This window comes from Oncorhynchus masou, chromosome 1, assembly GCF_036934945.1.
Source record: "Oncorhynchus masou masou isolate Uvic2021 chromosome 1, UVic_Omas_1.1, whole genome shotgun sequence".
Classification (NCBI taxonomy): Eukaryota; Metazoa; Chordata; class Actinopteri; order Salmoniformes; family Salmonidae; genus Oncorhynchus; species Oncorhynchus masou.
In genome coordinates, this window is record NC_088212.1 from 43,829,280 (window position 1) to 43,851,160 (window position 21,881).

A 21,881-nucleotide genomic window follows, 5' to 3' on the forward strand; every position below is an offset into this window, starting at 1 on the left:
TATTCTTCATTCCTTTACACTTGTGTGTATAAGGTAGTTGTTGTGGAATTGTTAGGTTAGATTACTCGTTGGTTATTACTGCATTGTCGGAACTAGAAGCACAAGCATTTCGCTACACTCGCATTAACATCTGCTAACCATGTGTATGTGACAAATAAAATGTGATTTGGACAGTATCCATATATACACCTGGAGTTACATAGTGAGCCTGTGTCAATCTTCTCCAAACTACACTGTTTACACCCACCTGACACCCTACAGCACTGAATCAATCCCGTCTCTGTACTCTGTCTTCACACCACAGGCCAGGGGATTTACTACTGACCACAAGTCACCCAGCCACTAGCGCCACACTCAATCAAGCGCCAGTGAATACAACATCATGATTCCTCTGGCCTTGAAGCAATTCCTGGAACAAGACGAACTATGACCATATATCACAGATCTGAGTGATAGGGAGGGAAGACAGAGTAGCCTGACAACACTAGGACAGCAAACAGTTACACTACGGACACTCAATCGACAGAGAAAACTATAGGATTACATTTTACCAAAAAGAAAACTACATAATATTGTTTTCGTTTTCTGAGATCATACCTTTCATAACATGAAGACATTTGCCATTTTAGCCAGTTTGTCATTCTGGTTAAGAGCATGTACTATGACACAATAAGTGTGTGTAACTATGTAAATCGAAACAATTAGTTTTTACTGCTTCTGCCTACTTACACAGAATGATGATGGATGTGCAAGTTAGGGCTGCCTTTGTCTGTTTGTGGTTATTGCTGTCGGGCTTGGGCGGTATACTGTATGTACCTTACAAAGGGGTATTTGGAAATAGCCAACTATTTCCTTTAAGTTTTTCCAATACATTTTAATATTTGAAGCTACTGTTTAAGAAAATACTTGCAGTCTACCAATAGGTTAGATAATGCAGATCACGTTCTTCATTTCACCTGCCTCATTATTTTACATTATGAAGCTAACATGTACCACAGTTCACCAGAACAGTTAACGCCAGTCACGTGTGTGTTTGTAACTAGCACAACGGGAGAAAGCAGGAGCAGTGAGTCCAGCTGTATATTGACAGTGGTGGAATTTTAAATTGAAAGTCAACTCTGATCAGGGACATGCAACTACAGTTTTCCTTCACAGAAAATACATTAGCGCAACACTATTTGGCTGGCAGCCACACAAGTAAATTAGCTTACAATGAAATAGCAATGTCTTTTTATAATAGCAAGAACAATGCATGGCCATCATATTTCTAATGTTTATTCATAGAAAGAGTGGAGCCAGCTACATTTCCTAATGTTTTGTTTAAAGTTATTCTTACATTTTAGCTGAGAAAAGTAGGCTGGCTACACCAAGAAAAGTACTGGAGAAAAGTAGCTGGTCAAATCAAATCAAATTTTATTGGTCACATACACATGGTTAGCAGATGTTCATGCGAGTGTAGCGAAATGCTTGTGCTTCTAGTTCTGACATTACAGTAATATCTAACAAGTCATCTAACAGTTCCACAACAACTACCTCCTACACACAAATGTAAAGGGATGGAATAGCGCTGTCTGCTGATAAAATGCCAATTTGTGAGCGGAGAAGTGCAACTGTCTGAAGCACAAAATTAGTCTGATGCTAAGCAGAAATTACAATAAGAAGTAATGCGTGAAAAACGCAGAATTCTGCATTATAAGACTTAAGTTTATCTTTCTAGTTAATATAAGTGGCTGAATTAATAAGATGACTGCATTATACTGTGTTAGCTTTCTGCCATATTTGAGAAGTCAAAGCTCGTCTTCCCCTCTCCCTTCATCTCCAAGCATTTTTTTTGTGTGCAAGTTTGGCGCCTCCTTGTGTACTAAGCCGGTAATACCGTATATCCCAGTACAAGAGAAGGACAGTTTGACGATATAAAAATCTAGATACCAATCAACCCTATTTCTTGACTTTCACTCTGCAGTCTGCATGGTCAGATGGATGCAAGAAGATGGTGACATGATGATTTCCACAAGCAGTCTATAATTTACACTACTAGTTTGTGTATCTTATTGTCTGTCTTTTGTTAGCTAGTTGTGTTAGCTAATGCTAAAAACGAGTTAGTTGGCTAGCTAACTTGCTAAAAGTACTTAAGGTCTGAGCACACAGCTACCTAATATCAAATCAAATTTTATTTGTCACATTCGCCGAATACAACAGCTGTAGACCTTCCAGTGAAATGCTTATATACAAGCCCTTAACCAACAATGCAGTTAAGAAAAATAAGTTTTGAGTAAAACAGATACAGTAAGTAACAAATACTTAAAGACTACTTAAAGAGGCTATATACAGGGGATACCAGTACAAAGTCAATGAGCGGGGGCACAGGTTAGTTGAGGTAATAGGTACATGTAGGTAGAGTTAAGGTGACTATGCATAGATAACCAGAGAGGAGCAGCAGCAGCGTACAAGAGGGGTTGGGGACAAATAGTCTGGATTTCATTAGCTGTTCAGGAGTCTAATGGCTTGGTGGTAGAAGCTGTTTAGAAGCCTTTTGGACCTAGACTTGGCGCGCCGGTACCGCTTGCCGTGTGGTAGCAGAGAGAACAGTCTATGGCTAGAGTGGCTGGAGTCTGACAATTTTTACGGCCTCTTACACCGTCTGGTATAGAGGTCCTGGATGGCAGGAAGCTTGGCCCCAGTGATGTACTGGGCCGAACGCACTACCCTCTGTAGTGGCTTGCGGTTGGAGGCAGAGCAGTTGCCATTCCAGGCAGTGATGCAACCATGCTCTCGATGGTGCAGCTGGTGAACTTTTTGAGGATCTGAGGACCCATGCCAAATATTTTCAGTCTCCAACTAACTGTCTTGGTGCGTCTGGACCATGATAGTTTGTTGGTGATGTGGACACCTGCTCCACTACAGCCCAATCGATGAGAATGGGGGCGTGCCAAGTCCTCTTTTTCCTGTAGTCCACAATCATCTCCTTTGTCTTGATCACGTTGAGGGAGAGGTTGTTATCCTGGCACCACACACACCTCCCTGTAGGCCGTCTCATCATTGTCGGTGATCAGGCCGATCACTGTTGTGTCGTCAGCAAACTTGATGGTGTTGGTGTCTTGCCTGGCCATGCAGTCATGGGTGAAAAGGGAGTACAGGAGGGGACCGAGCACGCACCCCTGAGGGGCCCCGTGTTGAAGATCAGCATGGCAGATGTGTTGTTACCTAACCTTACAACCTTGGGAGCGGCCTGTCAGGAAGTCCAGGATCCAGTTGCAGAGGTAGGTGATGAATCCTTAGCTTAGTGATGAGCTTTGTGGGCACTATGGTGTTGAACGCTGAGCTCCAGTCAATGAATAGCATTCTCACATAGGTGTTCCTTTTGTCCAGGTGGGAAAGGGCAGTATGGAGTGCAATAAAGATTGCATCATCTGTGGATCTGTTGGGGCGGTATGCAATTTGGAGGGAGTCTGGGATAATGGTGTTGATGTGAGCTATGACCAACCTTTCAAAGCACGTCATGGCTACAGACGTGAGTACTACTGGTCAGTAGTCATTTAGCCAGGTTACCTTGGTGTTCTTGGGCACAGGGACTATGGTGGTCTGCTTGAAGCATGTTGGTATTACAGACTCAGTCAGGGACAGGTAGAAAATGTCAGTGAAGACACTTGCCAGTTGGTCAGCGCATACTTGGGAGTACACGTCCTGGTCATCCGTCTGGCCCTGCGGTTTTGTGAATGTCGACCTGTTTAAAAGTCTTACTCACATCAGCTACGGAGAGCATGATCACACAGTCGTCCGGAACAGCTGATGCTCTCATGCTTGCTTCAGTGTTTCTTGCCTCGCACCGGGCATTGAAGTAATTTAGCTTGTCTGGTAGGTTTGTGTCGCTGGGCAGCCCATGGCTGTGCTTCCCTTTGTAGTCTTTAATAGTTTGCAAGCCCAGCCACAACCGACGAGCATCAGAGCCGGTGTATTATGATTCAATCTTAGTCCTATATTGACGCTTTGCCTGTTTGATGGTTCATCTGAGGGCATAGCAGAATTTCTTATAAACGTCCGGGTTAGAGTCCCGCTCCTTGTCCCGCTCCTTCAAAGCGGCAGCTCTACCCTATAGCTCAGTGCGGATGCTTTGCTAGCAAAACAGACCTGCGTCATCTGACCACATCTTTATTGACCGAGTCCTTTAGTTTTTGCTTGTAAGCAGGAATCAGGGGGGGTATAATTATGGTCAGATTTACCAAATGGAAGGTGAGAGGGAGCTTTACACGTGTCTTTGTGTGCAGAGTAAAGGTGGCCTAAGTTGTTGTTTTTTTCCCTCTGGTTGCTGGTAGAAATGAGATTAAACGGATTTAAGTTTCCCTCCAATAAAGTCCCCGGCCACTAGGAGTGCCACCTCCGGATGAGCATTTTCTTGTTTGCTTATGGCCATATACAGCTCATTGATTGTGGACTTTGTTCCAGCATCGGTTTCTGGTTGTAAATAGACAGCTACGGGAAAAAAAGGATGAAAACTCATGGAAAATAGCGTGGTCTACAGCTTATCATGAGATACTCTACCTCAGGCGAGCAAAACTTTGGACTTCCTTAATATTAGATTTTGTGCACCAGCTGTTGTTTACAAATATACACAGACTGTCACCCCTCGTCTTACCGGAGGAAGCTGTTCCATCTTGCCGATGCAGCGTCCTGCCAGCTGTATTTTATCCATGTCATCGTTCAGCCACGACTCGGTGAAACATGATATTCAAGTTTTTAATGTCCTGTTGGTAGGATATTTGTGATCGTAGTTTGTCTATTTTGTTATCCAATGATTGTTCATTGGCTAATAGGACTGATGGTAGAGGCAGATAACCCACTCGGCGTCGCATCCTTACAAGCCACACCGACCTACGTCCCCGATATCTCCGTCTTGTTCTCATGCAAATGACAGGGATTTTGGCCTTGTCGGGTGTCTGAAGTAAATCCTTTGTGTCCGAATTGCTGAAGGAAAAACCTTTTTCCAGTACCAGGTAAGTAATCGCTGTCCTGATATCCAGAAGCTTTTTTCGGTCATAAGAGACAGCAGCAGAAACATTATGTACAAAATGAGTTTTCAATTAACGCGAAAAAACACACACAATAGCACAATTGGTTGAATGCCCATAGAAAGGGAGCCATTCCCCCTGGTGCAATTATTAAATCATGTATAGCATGGTACTTGTGCTTGTGAAGGCCTAGATAAACATGTTGTTTGTGCAATGGTATCTTCTAAAATCAGAGAAGAATTGTTACAAATTCCCTGCCGGTGACTCTTAGCACACCATCTCATTCTCACAGCCCTCTCTCACGGACACAAACTCTGCAACTTTCGAACTCCAGCATTAGGCTCCCTTTCCCCTCGAGGCTATGGGTTGTAAACGGACCCTTCACACCTCTGTAACTAGCCAAACCGATTGGCTGCTAGAGTTCATGGTTGCCAGGGGCCTTGACACAGTGGGGTCAGCCAATCACAGGCATTTCTTTGATTGGCTGCTTCCAATTTTCAGTCTCCTTCAAGCAGTCACAACAAGAGCAGCAAACTCATCTCTGGCCTGCACAACAACAGCTGGACTCGTATCTGGACTGGATTTGTGGGATGGTGTGCGTGCACAAAGTGAGTGGTGTGACGTTTGAATTTTGTTCGTAGTTAGTTGTTACCATTGTTGTACGCTGCCTTTATGTACAGCTGTATTGTAATATGTGCATGTAGCAAACACATTTTCATATAGTCTTTCCCATGTTAATAGTCTTAATAGCCTCAGTTTTAGTATTGTGTACAGTGTATTCATTAGCTATTTTTGTTTTGAGTTGTTTTGAACAGAGTAAAACCATCAGAATGAAGAAAGTCACATTGAAATCACATAGAATTTGTGTTGCCAACCTAGGGTCATGAACTACTCCCACAATCATTCACAAATGCATCGTCAACATCAATAATGTAAAACTCACCCAGGAGAGCCGACATGTTCTGGAAGATTCTCAGCAGCTCTGGGGTGATTGCCGGACTATTCTCCAACGTTACCAACCTGTAGGTCGATAAAGGGATGGAGGAGAGAAAGGAAGGTGGAGAGAGAGGGGGGTGGATGTGAAATGGAGAAAGAGGACCCGAGAGTTAGCGTCACAGAAGCATTTAAAGCTGCTGACCAGACCATAACAGAGCCCTAGATTAAGCAGACGCTCTTATCCAGAGCGACTTAAGAGTAGTGAGAGCATACATTTTCACACTGGTCACCAGTGGGAATCGAACCCACAACCCTGGCATTGCGCACCATGTTTTACCAAAGGAACAGAACAGACAACACTGCAAAAACTGTGTTTGAGACTCAAGAATATGTACATATCTATGGCTGGCGGAGAAACGTCAATGTGTCAATGTGTGGCTGAACCATAAAACAAGAATCTGTCTGAATAAGTCAATCAAACTCAAAACCATGACAATGGTTCATCACAGTCAATTGAGTCAGTCTATTGAGAGCAACTCAAGCTCAGTCTAGCACATCACTGCAGACGTTCTGCCCTTTGAGATGACAATTTAAAAGCAGACAATGTGCTTGTTCAGAGACGGTCCTGTTTGACACACCGGCTCAGAGATAGGACGCGTAATCCCTCTTATCACTGCTAACCATGTGTAACTAGGCCAACGTCATCGAAAGGCACAACAAAAGACGGGCCACGCTAAGGCCTCAGCGTTCAAGCTTTTGCAAGCCAGACAGGCCTTCCACAATAGGATCGTTTACTACAAAATGGCTCTGTAAGGAGAACCACCATTTTGAACAAATGTTTAAAAAATGTCTTATTTTCAGAGCTCTGGTCGCACGGGAAAATGGGCAGTGTGTGTTACGCCTACTTTGAACTTAGCGTCATCGCCCATCAGAGGGCATGAATGAACGTGAAAGAGAATGATTGAAGGAAAGAGAGAACGAGGGAGAGAAGGACAGAGCTAGAGAAAGGGGAGAACTAAAACAAATGAGTGATGGGCTGCGAGACAGAAAACAAAATAGAGTGCGAGACAGCAGGTGAAAAAAAAGAGAAGCTGTTGACACAAATGACTCGGTAAATACGTATTTCGGTCACAACTGTTAATCTGGGAGGAGGCAAAGACAAAATCAACGTCACATAAGCGGGGGGGGGGGGAGAGCAAGAGCACATAATGGGAGAGAGAAAGCAGAGGGAAGAAAAAGAGGGAAAAATCTAAGAGGGGAGTGAGAGAGAGAGCTACAGAGGGTGGGATGGAAGAAAGGTGAGTGCTGTAAGTGCCTGATAAGCATCTGCCTTTAGAAGAGTGACAGAGACTGTTAGTATCAGTTTGCTCTCAGGGCTGAGTTTGTGTGTGTTTGTCTCTGTGTGGAACTGTTTGTCTCTGTGTGTGTACGTACCACAGCTCCAGTCCGTCCTCTAGCAGGTAGACATGCGGTGGTTGCGAGACATCTGTACTCAGCTGGATCACAGGAAGCAGGAAGAGATACAGGTTCTTACTCTCCGCCCCCAGGCCCTGTGATGACATCGCAAAAGGTTTTACTACAATTTGCACTAATGAATATGAACCTACACTAAAAAGCCAAGCTTTTACGGTGTTGAAAATCAAAGTGTCAGCATTTCAAAATACCCCAGGATACGGTTATTCACTCAAGCCTCCCATACAGGTGCGTGCACGCACACTGGGAGAAGCAATGACAAACGGCAACGAAGGGCTAAGGGGCAAGACGGAGTGTATTTATTTTAATTTTAAAATGTAACCTTTATTTAACTAGGCAAGTCAGTTAAGAACAAATTCTTATTTTCAATTACGGCCTAGGAACAGTGGGTTAACTGCCTTGTTCAGGGGCAAAACAACAGATTTTTACCTTGTCGGCTCGGGGATTCGATCTCGCAACCTTTCGGTTGCTAGAGCGAGAGTCCAACGCTCTAACCACTAGGCTGCCTGCCGCCCCGTATGTGTCATACCTGTACAAGGTGAACCAGTGTGGTGAGTATGGCACAGCGCAGCATGTTGTGTTCTTCTGATTGTTTCCAAAGCAGTGGCAGGTACTGGACCAGACAGCCTACATATGGCCGGATCTAAGAGAAAACACAATCCGATCAGCAACAACAAACACCAGAGCATTCCATTCAATAGAAACACAAATGCCTTCATACAATATGAATGTGGAAGTCCAAATCAAATCAATCAATGTCTTTATTGTCCCATTTGGGAAGTGTGTACAGGTCCAGGTGTCAGTTGTACTAGTTAGGTTGTACGTCTCGTACGAACACAATGTCTAACGTGGGAAGTATTCTGAGCCAGACCTAACCATTCTACCTGTTGGATAATGTCCTTCCTTGTAATATACCTGGGTGGAAATCGTAGGGTTGGAAGGGAGCAGGTCAAGATATTCTTTGTGGTAACACGATTTCAAAATATCAAGAAAGACTCCCAACTGTGTACGTTCTCTCCTAAGCAGCCATACCAATGTATTCATCCCAAGTACCCAACACAAACAGACTAAGTCTTTGCACTGGCTGCTAATGTTCCCTGAAATGTGCTCATTTGCTGCTTGGCAATAGAAGTAAAATGAGTAAATATCAAATTAAGCACCACTCCTCTAACAGACTGGCAACTCGACAGTAGAGCTCGGAGTGAGTTTACCATAGCCCACACACTCCTTTCTCTTCCTCTCCCTCACACACCCTCTCTTTCTCTGGCAGCTTTTCTGTAAAGGAGGTGTTTATAATTACATCTTTATTGGATTGAGTCGGAGGCATGTCGACTCAGACCAGTCGCTCTCTTTCCTCTGCGAAACTGGTAAATATGTCAGCACCTGCGGCCGCTGATTTACAACTAACTAAGTGCAATGGGCCAAAACTTATTATATGGGCCAAAACTTAATTATACCATTTAAAAAAAAAATTTTTTTAAATCATGCACTGAGTCTGTCTCTTTCTCCACTTGCTCCAGCTCCTCCACACTTCCTGTCCCTTTCCCCTCTTAGGCTTCTTTCTCTCACTTCCCTCCACCTCCTTTCTTCCCGCCCTCCCTTTGTGAGAGCTCCGCGTTTGAATGTCTTGCACCGTTACACATTTTTAAGGAGCAGAGGGAGAAGATAATCACAAAAAGACAGACAGCTTTCAAAGGCAGCCTTTTAAAGAAGATGAGAGGGAACCAAGCCATTCTAAAGGGTGATTTGTAAATGCAGAAGAGAAAGCGAGAAGAAAAAAAAATCTCCCATCTCCAAGCCATGGTTTCATTAGGCCTTTTCTACCCCATTATTTCTTTATTTTTTGCCTTGAAGAATTCCCTGTGAGGTGTAATAGAATATTCATGTGACTGCGTTCTCGCTCACAGGCAGTTAAGACAGGCGATTTAAATATAATGACAGTTGACTGGAGTGGAAGCCATTTATGAGGGAGTGAAGTCAAGAGAGCATTGAGGAGAAATAGAGTACCCCACTGAAAAATACAGGGGTCAAAGAATAAAGGTCATCAAAGGCTGACAAACACAGAGTAGATTTAGTAAAACAATCCGATGGTACTATTATAAAAGTGCTAGAAGGTCAAAACTATTATAAAAGTGCTAGCGAGTGAGAGCTTTCGTCGTGCTCAGTTGAACTCGGAGTTCACTTTATGACTTATGACAAACACATCATCAGTGGAAGGACGGCAGAACCCTGCAGTTGAATGCAACTGTCTGAGAAAGTGATGATGTGACTGGTTTCTTTTGCTCTTAGAAAGTAGCTTTGTTTCCTCTAGCCTGAGGGAGAGCAGGCTGAGAAATGTTGCATACCGGTTACATGATGGTTGTTCTTAACAGCAAGGGCTGTCCCGTAATAAATCAAAGGCAATGGATGCCACTGTATTTCTTTAAATATAGTGGCATTTTTTTAACCCTGCTACCACATCAATTAGATGTGCATATCCTAATGTGTATCTTACCATGACGTATACCATAACCTTAGTAAAAAAAATAAAAAAATAAAACATTTTAGGCAATGAGCTCTTTGGGATTTGACCCCTTACCTGGATGTTAACCCTCTCAATGACACATGAGATCACATGGAGGACCTGCATCTTAGTGTCACACTCTGTCACCTGCTGCAACAGCTGGAATAGCAGGCTGAAAATAGACTCCAGATACTAAAGGGTGAGAGAGGGAGGTAGAGAGAGAGAGGTAAGAGAGAGAGAGAGAGAGAGAGAGAGAGAGAGAGAGAGAGAGAGAGAGAGGGGGTGGGAGAGCATTTTAACATCCCATTATCGCATACCATGCATTTACCCTCAAAAAATGTAACTAAAAAAAGCAAGGCCAGAATAGAAGAAGATTAGCAACATTCTTTAAAAACATTTCTCCCCTTGAAAAGGCACTCACCGGTAAGAACTGTTCTGTCCGGAACTCAAAGTCGTCGACAGGTGATGAGACATTAAGGAAAAGAAACTGACAGGTCTAACAAGAGGTTAATCTTCACAGAGAGACTTCACAGTGACAGGAAGAGAGGTGCATAACAATATCGATTTTTGAAAGAAGTAAAACATTTGTATTTCAGCAAAAATAGATTAAATGAAAAGGATATTGAGTTTCAGAGTTGTGGCCGTCTCGATCCGCACCTTTAGAACAAAATCAAAACATTGGTATTCTGCCAAATATGTATGGGATGGGGCTGTATATGGAGCTGTACTCACAGTTGAGAAGACCGACTAAGAATAAGAGATGAACTTAAGGTTTTTGTTGTTGGTGATTGTGATGAGCGAGGTAATTAACCGAAATGTCAGGTTTTGAAACAAATAATTGACAGAATTGAATTACTTCAATTCAATTCCGTTCACATTTTTTCAGTGAGCTCAATGGGCACATTGCACAGTTTCTCTAGAGATAAATCAGATCAAGTCTGAACTGTAGGGAGTTGTAGTTACCAAAAAGCCAATATTATACACCGCAGAACATTTTATAAAACGTGGTAATTCACTACAATGACCATAATCCACTGCTCCAAGTTGTCCGGTCTGTGCATTTCTTTTATACCTGCTACGAGAAGAGACAGAAGAATGTACAATCGAGAGGGAGAGCAGTTGCTTCCGGAGGTACACTACATAACCAAAAGTATGTGGACACCTGCTCGTCGAACATCTCATTCCAAAATCATGGGCATTAATATTGAGTTGGTCCCCCCTTTGCTGCGAGAACAGCTTCCACTCTTCTGGGAAGGCTTTCCACTAGATGTTGGAACATTGCTGTGGGGACTTGGTTCCATTCAGCCACAAGAGCATTAGTGAGGTAGGGCACTGATGTTGGGGGCGATTATACCTGGCTCGCAGTTGGCGTTCCAATTCATCCCAAAGGTGTTCGATGGTGTGGAGGTAAGGGCTCTGTGCAGACCACTCAAAGTTCTTCCATGCTGATCTCGACAAACCATTTCTGTACGTACCTCGCTTTGTGAGGGGGCAATGTCATGCTGAAACAGCAAAGGGCATTCCCCAAACTGTTTTGGAATCACAGAATAATCTAGAATGTCATTGTATGCTGTAGCGTTAAGACTTTCCTTCACTGGAACTAAGGAGCCTAGCCCAAACCATGAAAAACAGCCCCAAATCATTATTTCTCCTCCACCAAACTTTACAATTGGCACTATGCATTCAGGCAGGTAGCATTCTCCTGGCATCCGCCAAAACCCAGATTAATTTGTTAGACTGCCAAATGGTGAAGCGTGATTCATCACTCTAGAGAACGTGTTTCCACTGCTAAAATAAAATAATAATAATCAAATCATCAAAACTAAAATTGAAAAGAGAAGACTTGAGAATACTGAAGTTGCCGTGTCACTTTCATGGGGAATTGTAAGACGTCCAGTGTTATTGACTGTCTCTCCTCTGTGTAATCTACCACTGCCAATGTGATGAAGCTCACGTCTACGACAGAAACAAATGATTAGACCTAGGAAAGGAAAACAAGTCTGGGGCCGGAGTGGAACAGTGGAGTGACTACAACCTGCTGTCAGTGACAAGAGTTGAGCAGGAGTGTGTGTGAGAGAGAGTGTGTGTGAGAGAGCGTAGGGCCCTAATCTCACTGCTAATGTTAAACCAAGTACGGCGGGCAGTCAATAAAAGCTCTGACACAGTATCGGCCCAGCAGTTGAATAGCCCAGTCCAAAAGTCATCAACAAAAACCATTAAGTGAAAGCACCACTTTGAAACCCTGCCTTGACAATCATTCAAGTGTATATATTTTTTGTCTCTGTGAACTGTATATTGCACATTTGATGAATTAATACAAGTCGGCGCCTATATTGACAAGACGGCATATGGGCCGACAATTTGACACTATGGCAGTAAATGAAAAGAATGAACGCGTTTGGTGCATATAACTTGAGAGTAATACCTACGTTTGCTCTGCTGCTTCAGAAACACTGAATGCCACCCTTAGTGAGATTCCATTCAACTGATAAGAATAAACGGCATTTCCTTTCATTCCTGTGACATCTACCGGCTGGGAGAAGCAATAGGCCTAGTAGAGCTTTTGCATTCTCGGATTGGCAAGCACTGGTCTAAAAGGTGGGCATGAAAAGGCCAGCAAATTGACCCTGTTACCGGGCAGAAGCAGACAATGACATTGAAAATAAGAACATCTCGATTCTCACATCTCCATCTCTGTTCAGTTTATACACCTCGGAAGATCGATTTCCTGTGCGTCTGTGTTCCCTTACTGCAGTCAAGGCAATCACCTCCATTTCTTTAATTTGTTGTGGGTAAGCGATACCAACTCAGACATCCCACAGCATGGATAATAACTACGATGCTCACTGAAGACGTCAGTGAAATCAGTTCTTTTTTTAGATGTTCTACAGCCCTTCTCGAGCTTCACCCTGCTATTCTACAGAGCTCAGTTGACAGAGTGACAGAAAATGGGCCACAATGGGCTGAAGAGTGCCACTGCCACAGCGTGAAGCAGCCTTAATGGTTATGGGAACTTTCTTTCCGCTGAGTAGAGGCAGGGCTTGGCAAATTGAAGGAATCAGAAATGTCACCAGGAAGTATTTTCAGTCGAGGTTTTGGTAAACAGGGCAGAAATCAGATGGGTCTGAAAAGCAAGGACGAGGACTGAGGAATTGGCAGCCAGCTGAGCTGTCTACAGGGGATGGATATCTATGACTGGTGTGACTCACCTCATAAATATCACTGATAAATGCCCAGTGTGTGGTCCAGTGTGTGTGTGTGTTGAGCTTTCTCATGCAAAAATCCCTCTCTCTTTTATCATCTCTCTCACTCTTTTTCCCTCTAAACATTTCCCTAAATACTAAATGCACAAACAAATTACAGAATTTCAAATACACTTTTTGATCACGGTCTACCAAACCATGCAAATGACTTTACTTGCACACTTAAAAGGCAGTAATATTACACTTATTACAGGGCAGTATTCATAACATTATTTAATAATAATTACTTTGGAATAATGTGTAATACTGTTAATTGTTTCCTAACTGAATACATTAGTGGTTTAGCTGGTTTGATTAATACGTTTTCAGAGTCAGACCGTGAGTGGCTATCATCAATTACTCTGACGGTAATACCGCCAATCAGGGCCCCAGCAGTCCCTAATTGAAGGAGGCAGTATTGATCAGAAGGTATACATAATTTGGACGGCTAGCCTGTGAGTAATCAACCGAGAACCATTCCATGTGCAGAGCAGAGGGACTTTAAGGGTGATGCATGAGTGTTGTCCAACTAATTCACGTAGAGTAAGGTCAGTACTGTATGTGGACCAGACAACACATCCCACGCTGGAAACAGTCCTTCATGTGAGTAGTAAAAGGGAGTAGTACAGGCCCAACACAACAGCAGAGGGTGGCTAGCCGGCTACAATTTGCAACTCTCTACAATTATTATTATTGAACACTCCCCAACCACCCACCCTCTTCATGGAAATGCTTGTCTGAAATTCTCTCTTTTCAAGTGAGAGATGTGTGTGTGATTGGGCACTGTGGGTAATGGAGGCAATCTCAAGTCTATTTGGGGGAAATATCGGTTCTGAAGATCATTCAGCAGACTGTTTAGAAGAAGACTTCCAAACAGTGTTTCAGTTACAGATGAAGCTAGAGACATGTCAGAGCAGAGTTGACTCTAGGACACTCTGTATAGAGTATCACTTCTACAGGCTAATTAGCCAAGTAAGCCATCATGGATGCAAAGTTTATTAGGAGCAGCTTAGCAATTAGCGTACTACAAGTGCATCATGTTAGCATGGAGTTAATGTCCTGAAGCTCACACAACATAGATTTCCAATTAACAAGCTCTGGCATCTCAGCAGAACTAACTGGCCATTTGTCCTGCATTGTAAAGTGTGTGAATTACACTTGTTGCTACTAAAGGACCAGTAGTCACTATATTAAATGTGTCTAACAGCCTAATCATGGCTTTCATTACTCTTTAATGTGTGTGTGTCTCTCACCACTAGGTCTGGGTCCTGCATGAGGTTAAGGATGACCTCGTAGAGCAGCGGCCGTAGATCTGATTTAAACTTCACTGAAATCCACTGACCTATGAGCCAGATCACCCGCCGACGAATCAGCTTGTACCTGGAAGCAGAGGGAGGGAGAGAACCAATCAGCTTGTGCCACGGCTGCGTTCAGTACGTTTTTACATTCTGTAACGTTCAATTGAACGGAAACGGTGCAGTAATGAACAACTATTTGAAAAATGGGGGAGGGGTCAGGTGGTGGGTTGTCAGCATGGCCAATGCCCTTTAACTACATCACGCATAGCTTCAAGCCACACCTCGCCACACCCACCAAATGGGAACAAACATACAAGAACATTTTGGGGAAACATGTCATTCAGTATAAACCATTCCGCAATGTGAAGTAGCAAGCATTCAAGCGAACAGAACGCACCTCTGGATAAAGAGAGGAGGAGATGACAGTGAGGCGTTGATACACATTCATATAGTGTAACATAACGATAGCTAGTTCGCCGATTGGGAGAGCTACACTAGAGAGAGAGATCGAGCAGGTACTGTAGCAAAGCACCCATCCCTTAAAACCATCCCCACTCATTATGTAGGCTGAAAGACACTTAACATGTCACTGATCTGTTTTTAACAGGGAACTGGTGAATTAGCAGCAATTGAATTAGGCTTACATATAATATTAGAGCACATAAAGATAAAGGCAAATTCATTTTCACTGAACAAGAACATCTGAAAATTCTAGAGCCGTGTAGTGTTTTGACAGTAATATAAATACACACACATACATATATACAGTGGGGCAAAAAAAGTATTTAGTCAGCCACCAATTGTGCAAGTTCTCCCACTTAAAAAGATGAGAGAGGCCTGTAATTTTCATCATAGGTACACTTCAACTATGACAGACAAAACGAGAAAAAAAATCCAGAAAATCACATTGTAGGATTTTTTATGAATTTATTTGCAAGTCTCTGAATGTCCCTGAGGGGCCCAACCAGTGCCTGGTCTTGAACCTGATAGAACATCTCTGGAGAGACCTGAAAATAGCTGTGCAGCGACACTCCCCATCCAACCTGACAGAGCTTGAGAGAATCTGCAGAGAATAATGGGAGAAACTCCGCAAATACAGGTGTGCCAAGCTTGTTGACTTGCTGCCAAAAAGGTCCTTCAACAAAGTACTGAGTAAAGGGTCTGAGTACTTATGTTAATGTGATTTCACACTGGATACAGTCATTGTCAGATGCACCTACTCATATTTAAACTGTGTGTCACTGTGGAGACAGGTCATCGATCACACACCGACTCACCTTAAATCATAAACATTTATGAAGGCAGACAGTGTCAAAGAGCTTTACAGCAGAATACCAAGTAGAACACAATAAATAAAAAAGGCATGAGCAATATTTTTCTGTCATTCAGGCTGGTGTCAAGACAAGCATTGGCATAAAACAGACAAAGCGAATTCTCTCTCGTAGACATGAATTCTACACACCTATGTCTCCAGGTCAGAATATCGCTTAATGCTCAATTCAATGCTCATTAATCCATACTCATCCGTGTGCATCTTTAAATGTCCCTATGTAGTACCTTTAATGACCTCTAATAAAAACTCTGTTAAATTTTCTTTCCGCTGGCCCAGAGATGAGGGAGAAAGAAAGGAGAAAGGCTGTGTGTGAGTGTTTAGGTGGGGGGGGTCAGAGGGAGGGTCTGGGCCTGCTCTTCATGGCTCACAACCACCGCAGCCAGATTCAGAGTACCAGACCCGCCACAGGCTCCAAGGCCGATTAGCGCACGCCTAATGCATTGTAAACTACCGGAACATCAGAACACTGGCCCTGGAGAACAGAGTTGGCACTAGAGTCCTTTATAGAAGCACAAATCCTGACGTGAACCCATGCAGGCAGGCACATCATGTGAGCACTGACTACCACAGTCTGATAAAAACCAACTGGAACTTGCTTTCTCCCTCCCTCACCCCTCCCAGTGAGTATTAAGAGCGGGCTGGCAGGTGACGGGTGCAGGTGGGCCATATGTGGTGCCCTTTAAGAACACGCCGATCTGTCTAATCACTCTGCAGCATCATTCCTCTCCCTCCCTCCCTCCCTCCCTCCCTCCCTCCCTCCCTCCCTCCCTCCGAACACAGGTATGCCACATGTGGTGGCCTTTACTAAAACACAATGCAGTCTTATCCATCCACTACCATCAGCCATTACCCAGAGGGCCGAGCAGCATGGGCAGGGAGAAATGCCAACAGCAAGGTTGAAGCAGACGCACGCGTGCACACATGATTGTCCTTGCCCGTACCAAACCACTGCCTGTCTGAGCGTCCACACAAGAAGGTCAGCAGAGAAAGCAGCAGATGCCTTTTAGCAACTGCCCTGGCTGGATCAGTCTCTCTTAGTATCGGTCTCTCTATTGGTCTCTCTCTCGCTCTCCTATCAGTCTTGGCTGTCCCGCATCTGTCGCTTTTTTACCTTCTTACGTCTGTATACTTCCGCCCAGTACGGATGGCAGATAATGAACGGCTTGATTCCAAATGCCTTCTTCCATAATTCTCTGGCTCTGCTTTTCACCAAACAAATACCCACACGGATTAACAAACACCAGCAAACAATTCAGCTATACACACTAAGGATGCATCCCAAATGGCACCCTAATCCTTATATAGTGCTGTAGTGGCAGAATGACCTATAAAAGATTGAGTTCCATTTAGGTTGCATCCTAACTAGATCGGTTGAGATCCAGACTTGCCCGTTAAACCACTAAAACGGAACAGTACTAGGGTTGGGCGGTATCCAGAGTTTCATAGAGTCATACCGTCCTTCCCTCACCGCGGGATTTACAGTATTACCAGTTTAGGACACAAGGGGGAGACAAAAATGTTAAAAAGCCCATTGGGGTGTTTATTAATAGAGAATGCTAACAAAATTTGCACAAGTAATAGAACATTTCAATGAAATATGCTAACGAGAGTAAATTAAAATAAAATAAAAAAGTCAATCCAGCTCATAAAGTTACACATCTCTAGACAGGAACTACTGAATGTCATTTTTGGTGCGCTTAGACATTTACAAGCGAATATGAACGAGAGACATTGTGCAAATGAACAAAGTTTTGAGGCATGCTTGTCTGAAGGAAGAACAGTACTGGCTCTCCAGCAGCATGTCTACAAGCTGTGTCTGTGTGGAGTCTGTTGTCGCTAGGACAACAGGCCTGCCATGCTCTGCTAAGAGGGGGGGGAGGAGCAGACTGACGAGAACTGAGAGGAGAAAAAAAACTAGGAAATCTAGATAGCAGTGGCAGCTGTACAAATAACTAATCCAAAGGGCTTTGACTTCTCAAACACAGCAGAAAGCTAACACAACACGATGTCCCATCACCTTATTAACTCAGCCACTTAGATTGCAAGTTAAACTTAGGGGTCGTGTTAAAACACAGAATTCTGATTTCACACAGGAAAAATAAATAATAATCTTGCTGCATTTTGTAGAACTAAAATGCTTCTTACTGTAATTTTTAGCCAGTCTATTTTTCTCGGGTAAAACGCTAGATTAACTTCAAGCAAAACATTAGGAAATGTAGCTGGCTTCATTCTTTCTATGATCGTCCTAAACATAAATAGGATGGCCATGCATCATTTCTTTGCCAAAAAAGACCTTGCTTTTCATTGTACGCTCATTTACTTGTGTGGCTGCCAGCCAAATAGTGTTGCACTTCTGTTGTCATCTGATGAAAATGAAGCAATTTTCTGCCAATTTATTTGAAGGAACACTATCGTTGCACGTCCCTGATCACTCTATTGAAGCAAAAGAAAAAACGGTTGACGTTCAATGCAAACACGTCCCACACACACACACAAAGGCCAGAAGGGGACAGCATGACTGTGTTGCAGCATTGGATATGGAGATATTACATATATATATATTTGACTTTATTTAACCTTTATTTAACCAGGAAAAGCCCATTGAGAGACAGTCTCGTTTACAAGGGAGACCTGAAAGGCAGCAGCAAATCAATACAACATTACAAAATGTAAAACAACACACAATCAGCACAACAACACGATCCAGCCTAGAGGAAACATTTACACTCCTCCTGAACAGTCTTGCATCAGAGTTTTAAACGCACTGAGGGGCACTAATACATCTAGGTGAAGCATAGATTGTAGACTATTCCATGCCTCTGGTGCACAATAGGAGAAGGCAGTCTTACCTCAGAAAAGACTCTGGGGACTGAGTAGCTTTAGCTTTAGTAGTGTTTGCTTCCTCACAAGATTATCCATAGGAACTTTAAAGGGCAGCTTGTCGTCCAACCATAAACAGTGCTTTCTGAAAGTATTCACACCCTTCGACTTTCTCCATATTTTGTTGTTAAACTGAATTTAAAAAGGATTACATTTAGATGTTTTTTTTTCATCACCAGCCTACACACACACACACACAATACCCCATAATGTCAAAATGGAATTGTGTTTTTAGAAATTTTAACAAATTAATAAAATTAAAAAATCTGAAATGTCTTCAGTCAGTAAGTATTCAGGTGTGGAATTAATGAGCGTATGTTGGGAAATGTATTATTGTTACGTGATTGCTATATATATGCAGCTCACAGATCACTGCACCTGTACATAACCCCTCTATAAATAGCCCAAACAACTCCCTCTTCCCCTACTGTATTTATTTATTTTGCTCCTTTGCACCCCAGTATTTCGACTTTGCACACTCATCTACTGTCAAATCTACCACTCCAGTGTTTTAATTGCTATACTGTATTTACTTCGCCACCATGGGCTTTTTATTGCCTTTACCTCCCTTATCTCACCTCATTTGCTCACACTGTATATAGACTTGTTTTTCTACTGTATATTTGACTGTATGTTTGTTTTACTCCATGTGTAACTCTGTGTTGTTATATGTGTCGAACTGCTTTGCTTTATCTTGGCCAGGTCGCAATTGCAAATGAGAACTTGTTCTCAACTTGCCGACCTGGTTGAATAAAGGTGAAATTAAAAAAGGAAATATAAAAGTACCACGTATGTAAAATGTAAAGTGTGATATGTAAAATGCACAGTTCAAGTCGGAAGTTACATACACCTTAGCCAAATATATTTAAACTCAGTTATTCACAATTCCTGACATATAATCCTAGTAAGAATTCCCTGTCTGAGGTCAGTTAGGATCACCACTATATTTTAAGAATGTGAAATGTCAGAATAATAGTAGAGTGATTTATTTCAGTTTTTATTTCTTTCATCACATTCCCAGTGGGTCAGAAGTTGACATACTCTCAATTAGTATTGCTTTTAAATTGTTTAACTTGGGTCAAACGTTTTGGGTAGCCTTCCACAAGCTTCCCACAATAAGTTGGGTGAATTTTGGCCCATTCCTCCTGATAGAGCTGGCGCAACTGAGTCAGGTTTGTAGGCCTCCTTGCTCGCACACGCTTTTTCAGTTCTGCCCACAAATGTTCTACATGATTGAGGTCAGGGCTTAGTGATGGCCAATCCAATACCTTGACTTTGTTGTCCTTAAGCCATTTTGCCACAACTTTGGAAGAATGCTTGGTGTCATTGTCCATTTGGAAGACCCATTTGCGACCAAGCTTTTAACTTCCTGACTGATGTCTTGAGATGTTGCTTCATTATAGCCACATCATTTTCTTGCCTCAGGATGCCATCTATTTTGTGAAGTGCACCAGTCCTATCCTGCAGCAAAGCACCCCCACAACATGATGCTGCCACCCCCTTGCTTCACAGTTGGCATGGTGTTCTTCAGCTTGCAAGACTCTCCCTTGTTCCGCCAAACATAACAATGGTCATTATGGCCAAACAGTTCTATTTTTGTTTCATCAGACCAGAGGACATTTCTCCAAAAAGTACCATCTTTGTCCCCATGTGCAGTAGCAAACCGTAGTCTGGTTATTTTATGGCGGTTTTGGAGCAGTGGCTTCTTCCTTGCTGAGTGGCCTTTCAGGTTATGTCGATATAGGACTCGTTTTAGTGTGGATATAGATACTTTTGTACCTGTTTCCTCCAGCATTTTCACAAGGTCCTTTGCTGTTGTTCTCGCACCAAAGTACGTTCATCTCTAGGAGACAGAACGCATCTCCTTCCTGAGCGGTATGATGGCTACGTGGTCCCATGGTGTTTATACTTGCGTACTATTGTTTGTACAGATTAACTTCTTTTGGCTGGGGGCAGTATTGAGTAGCTTGGATGAATAAGGTGCCGAGAGTAAACTGCCTGCTTCTCAGTCCCAGTTGCTAATATATGCATATTATTAGTATATTTGGATAGAAAACACTCTGAGGTTTCTAAAACTGTTTGAATGATGTCTGTGAGTATTACAGAACTCATATGGCAGGCAAAAACCTGACAAGAAATCCAACCAGGAAGTGGGAAATCTGAGGTTGGTCGTTTTTCAACTCATTCCCTATTGAGGATACAGTGGGATATTGGTCATGTTGCAATTCCTAAGGCTTCCATTAGATGTCAACAGTCTTTAGAAACTTGTTTGAGGCTTCCACTGTAAATGAGGGGCTCGTTAGTGCTCTTTGAGTCAGTGGTCTAGCAGAGTACCACAAACTCGTGAAAGCTTTTTTGAAATATGACACAGCGGTTGCATTAAGGAGAAGTGTATCTAAAGTTCCATGCATAACCACTTGTATTTTCATCAAAATTTATTATGAGAATTTCTGTAAATTTATGTGGCTCTCTGCAAAATCACCAGATGTTTTTGGAAATGCTGAACATAACGCGCCAATATATACTGAGATTTATAATAGAGAAATATGAACTTTATCGAACAAAACATACATATATTATGTAACATGAAGTCCTATGAGTGTCATATGATGAAGATCAGGTTAGTGATTAATTCTCTCTCTATTTCTGATTTTTGTGACTCCTCTCTTTGGCTGGAAAAAAAGCTGTGTTTTTCTGTGACTTGGCTCTGACCTAACATAATCGTTTGTGGTGCTTCGCCGTAAAGCCTATTTGAAATCGGACAATGTGGTGGGATTAACAAGGAGTGTACCTTTAAAATGGTGTGAAATACTTCTATGTTTGAGGAATTTTAATTATGGGATTTCTGTTGTTTTGAATTTGGAGCCCTGCACTTTCACTGGCTGTTGTCATATCGATCCCATTAGCGGGATCTCAGCCCTAAGAAGTTTTAACGTGGTACCTTCAGGCATTTGGAAATTGCTCCCAAGGATGAACCAGACTTGTGGAGGTCTACAATTCTTTTTTTCTGGGGTCTTGGCTGATTTCTTTTGATTTTCCCAGGGTGTCAAGCAAAGAGGCACTGAATTTGAAGGTAGGCCTTGAAATACATCCACAGGTACACCTCCAATTGACTCAAATGGTGTCAATTAGCCTATCAGAAGCTTCTAAAGCCATGACATCATTTTCTGGAATTTTCCAAGCTGTTTAAAGACACAGTCAACTTAGTGT

At 42.7% G+C, this 21,881-nt stretch overlaps 1 protein-coding gene across 3 annotated transcripts in view; it reads right to left on the minus strand.

The window, feature by feature from the left end:
* The window catches only part of ipo11 (importin 11), a 240,221-nt gene that overhangs the window by 133,688 nt on the left and 84,652 nt on the right, over positions 1–21,881 (minus strand). For all 3 annotated transcript variants that reach the window (XM_064972628.1, XM_064972627.1, XM_064972629.1), the window contains exons 16-22: positions 14,414–14,540; positions 10,542–10,575; positions 10,340–10,380; positions 9,994–10,110; positions 7,945–8,058; positions 7,377–7,492; positions 5,950–6,026 (exon numbers count right to left, since the gene is read on the minus strand). In XM_064972628.1, the coding sequence (XP_064828700.1) occupies positions 5,950–6,026; positions 7,377–7,492; positions 7,945–8,058; positions 9,994–10,110; positions 10,340–10,380; positions 10,542–10,575; positions 14,414–14,540 (626 nt within the window). The remainder of the gene's footprint in view (positions 1–5,949; positions 6,027–7,376; positions 7,493–7,944; positions 8,059–9,993; positions 10,111–10,339; positions 10,381–10,541; positions 10,576–14,413; positions 14,541–21,881) is intronic.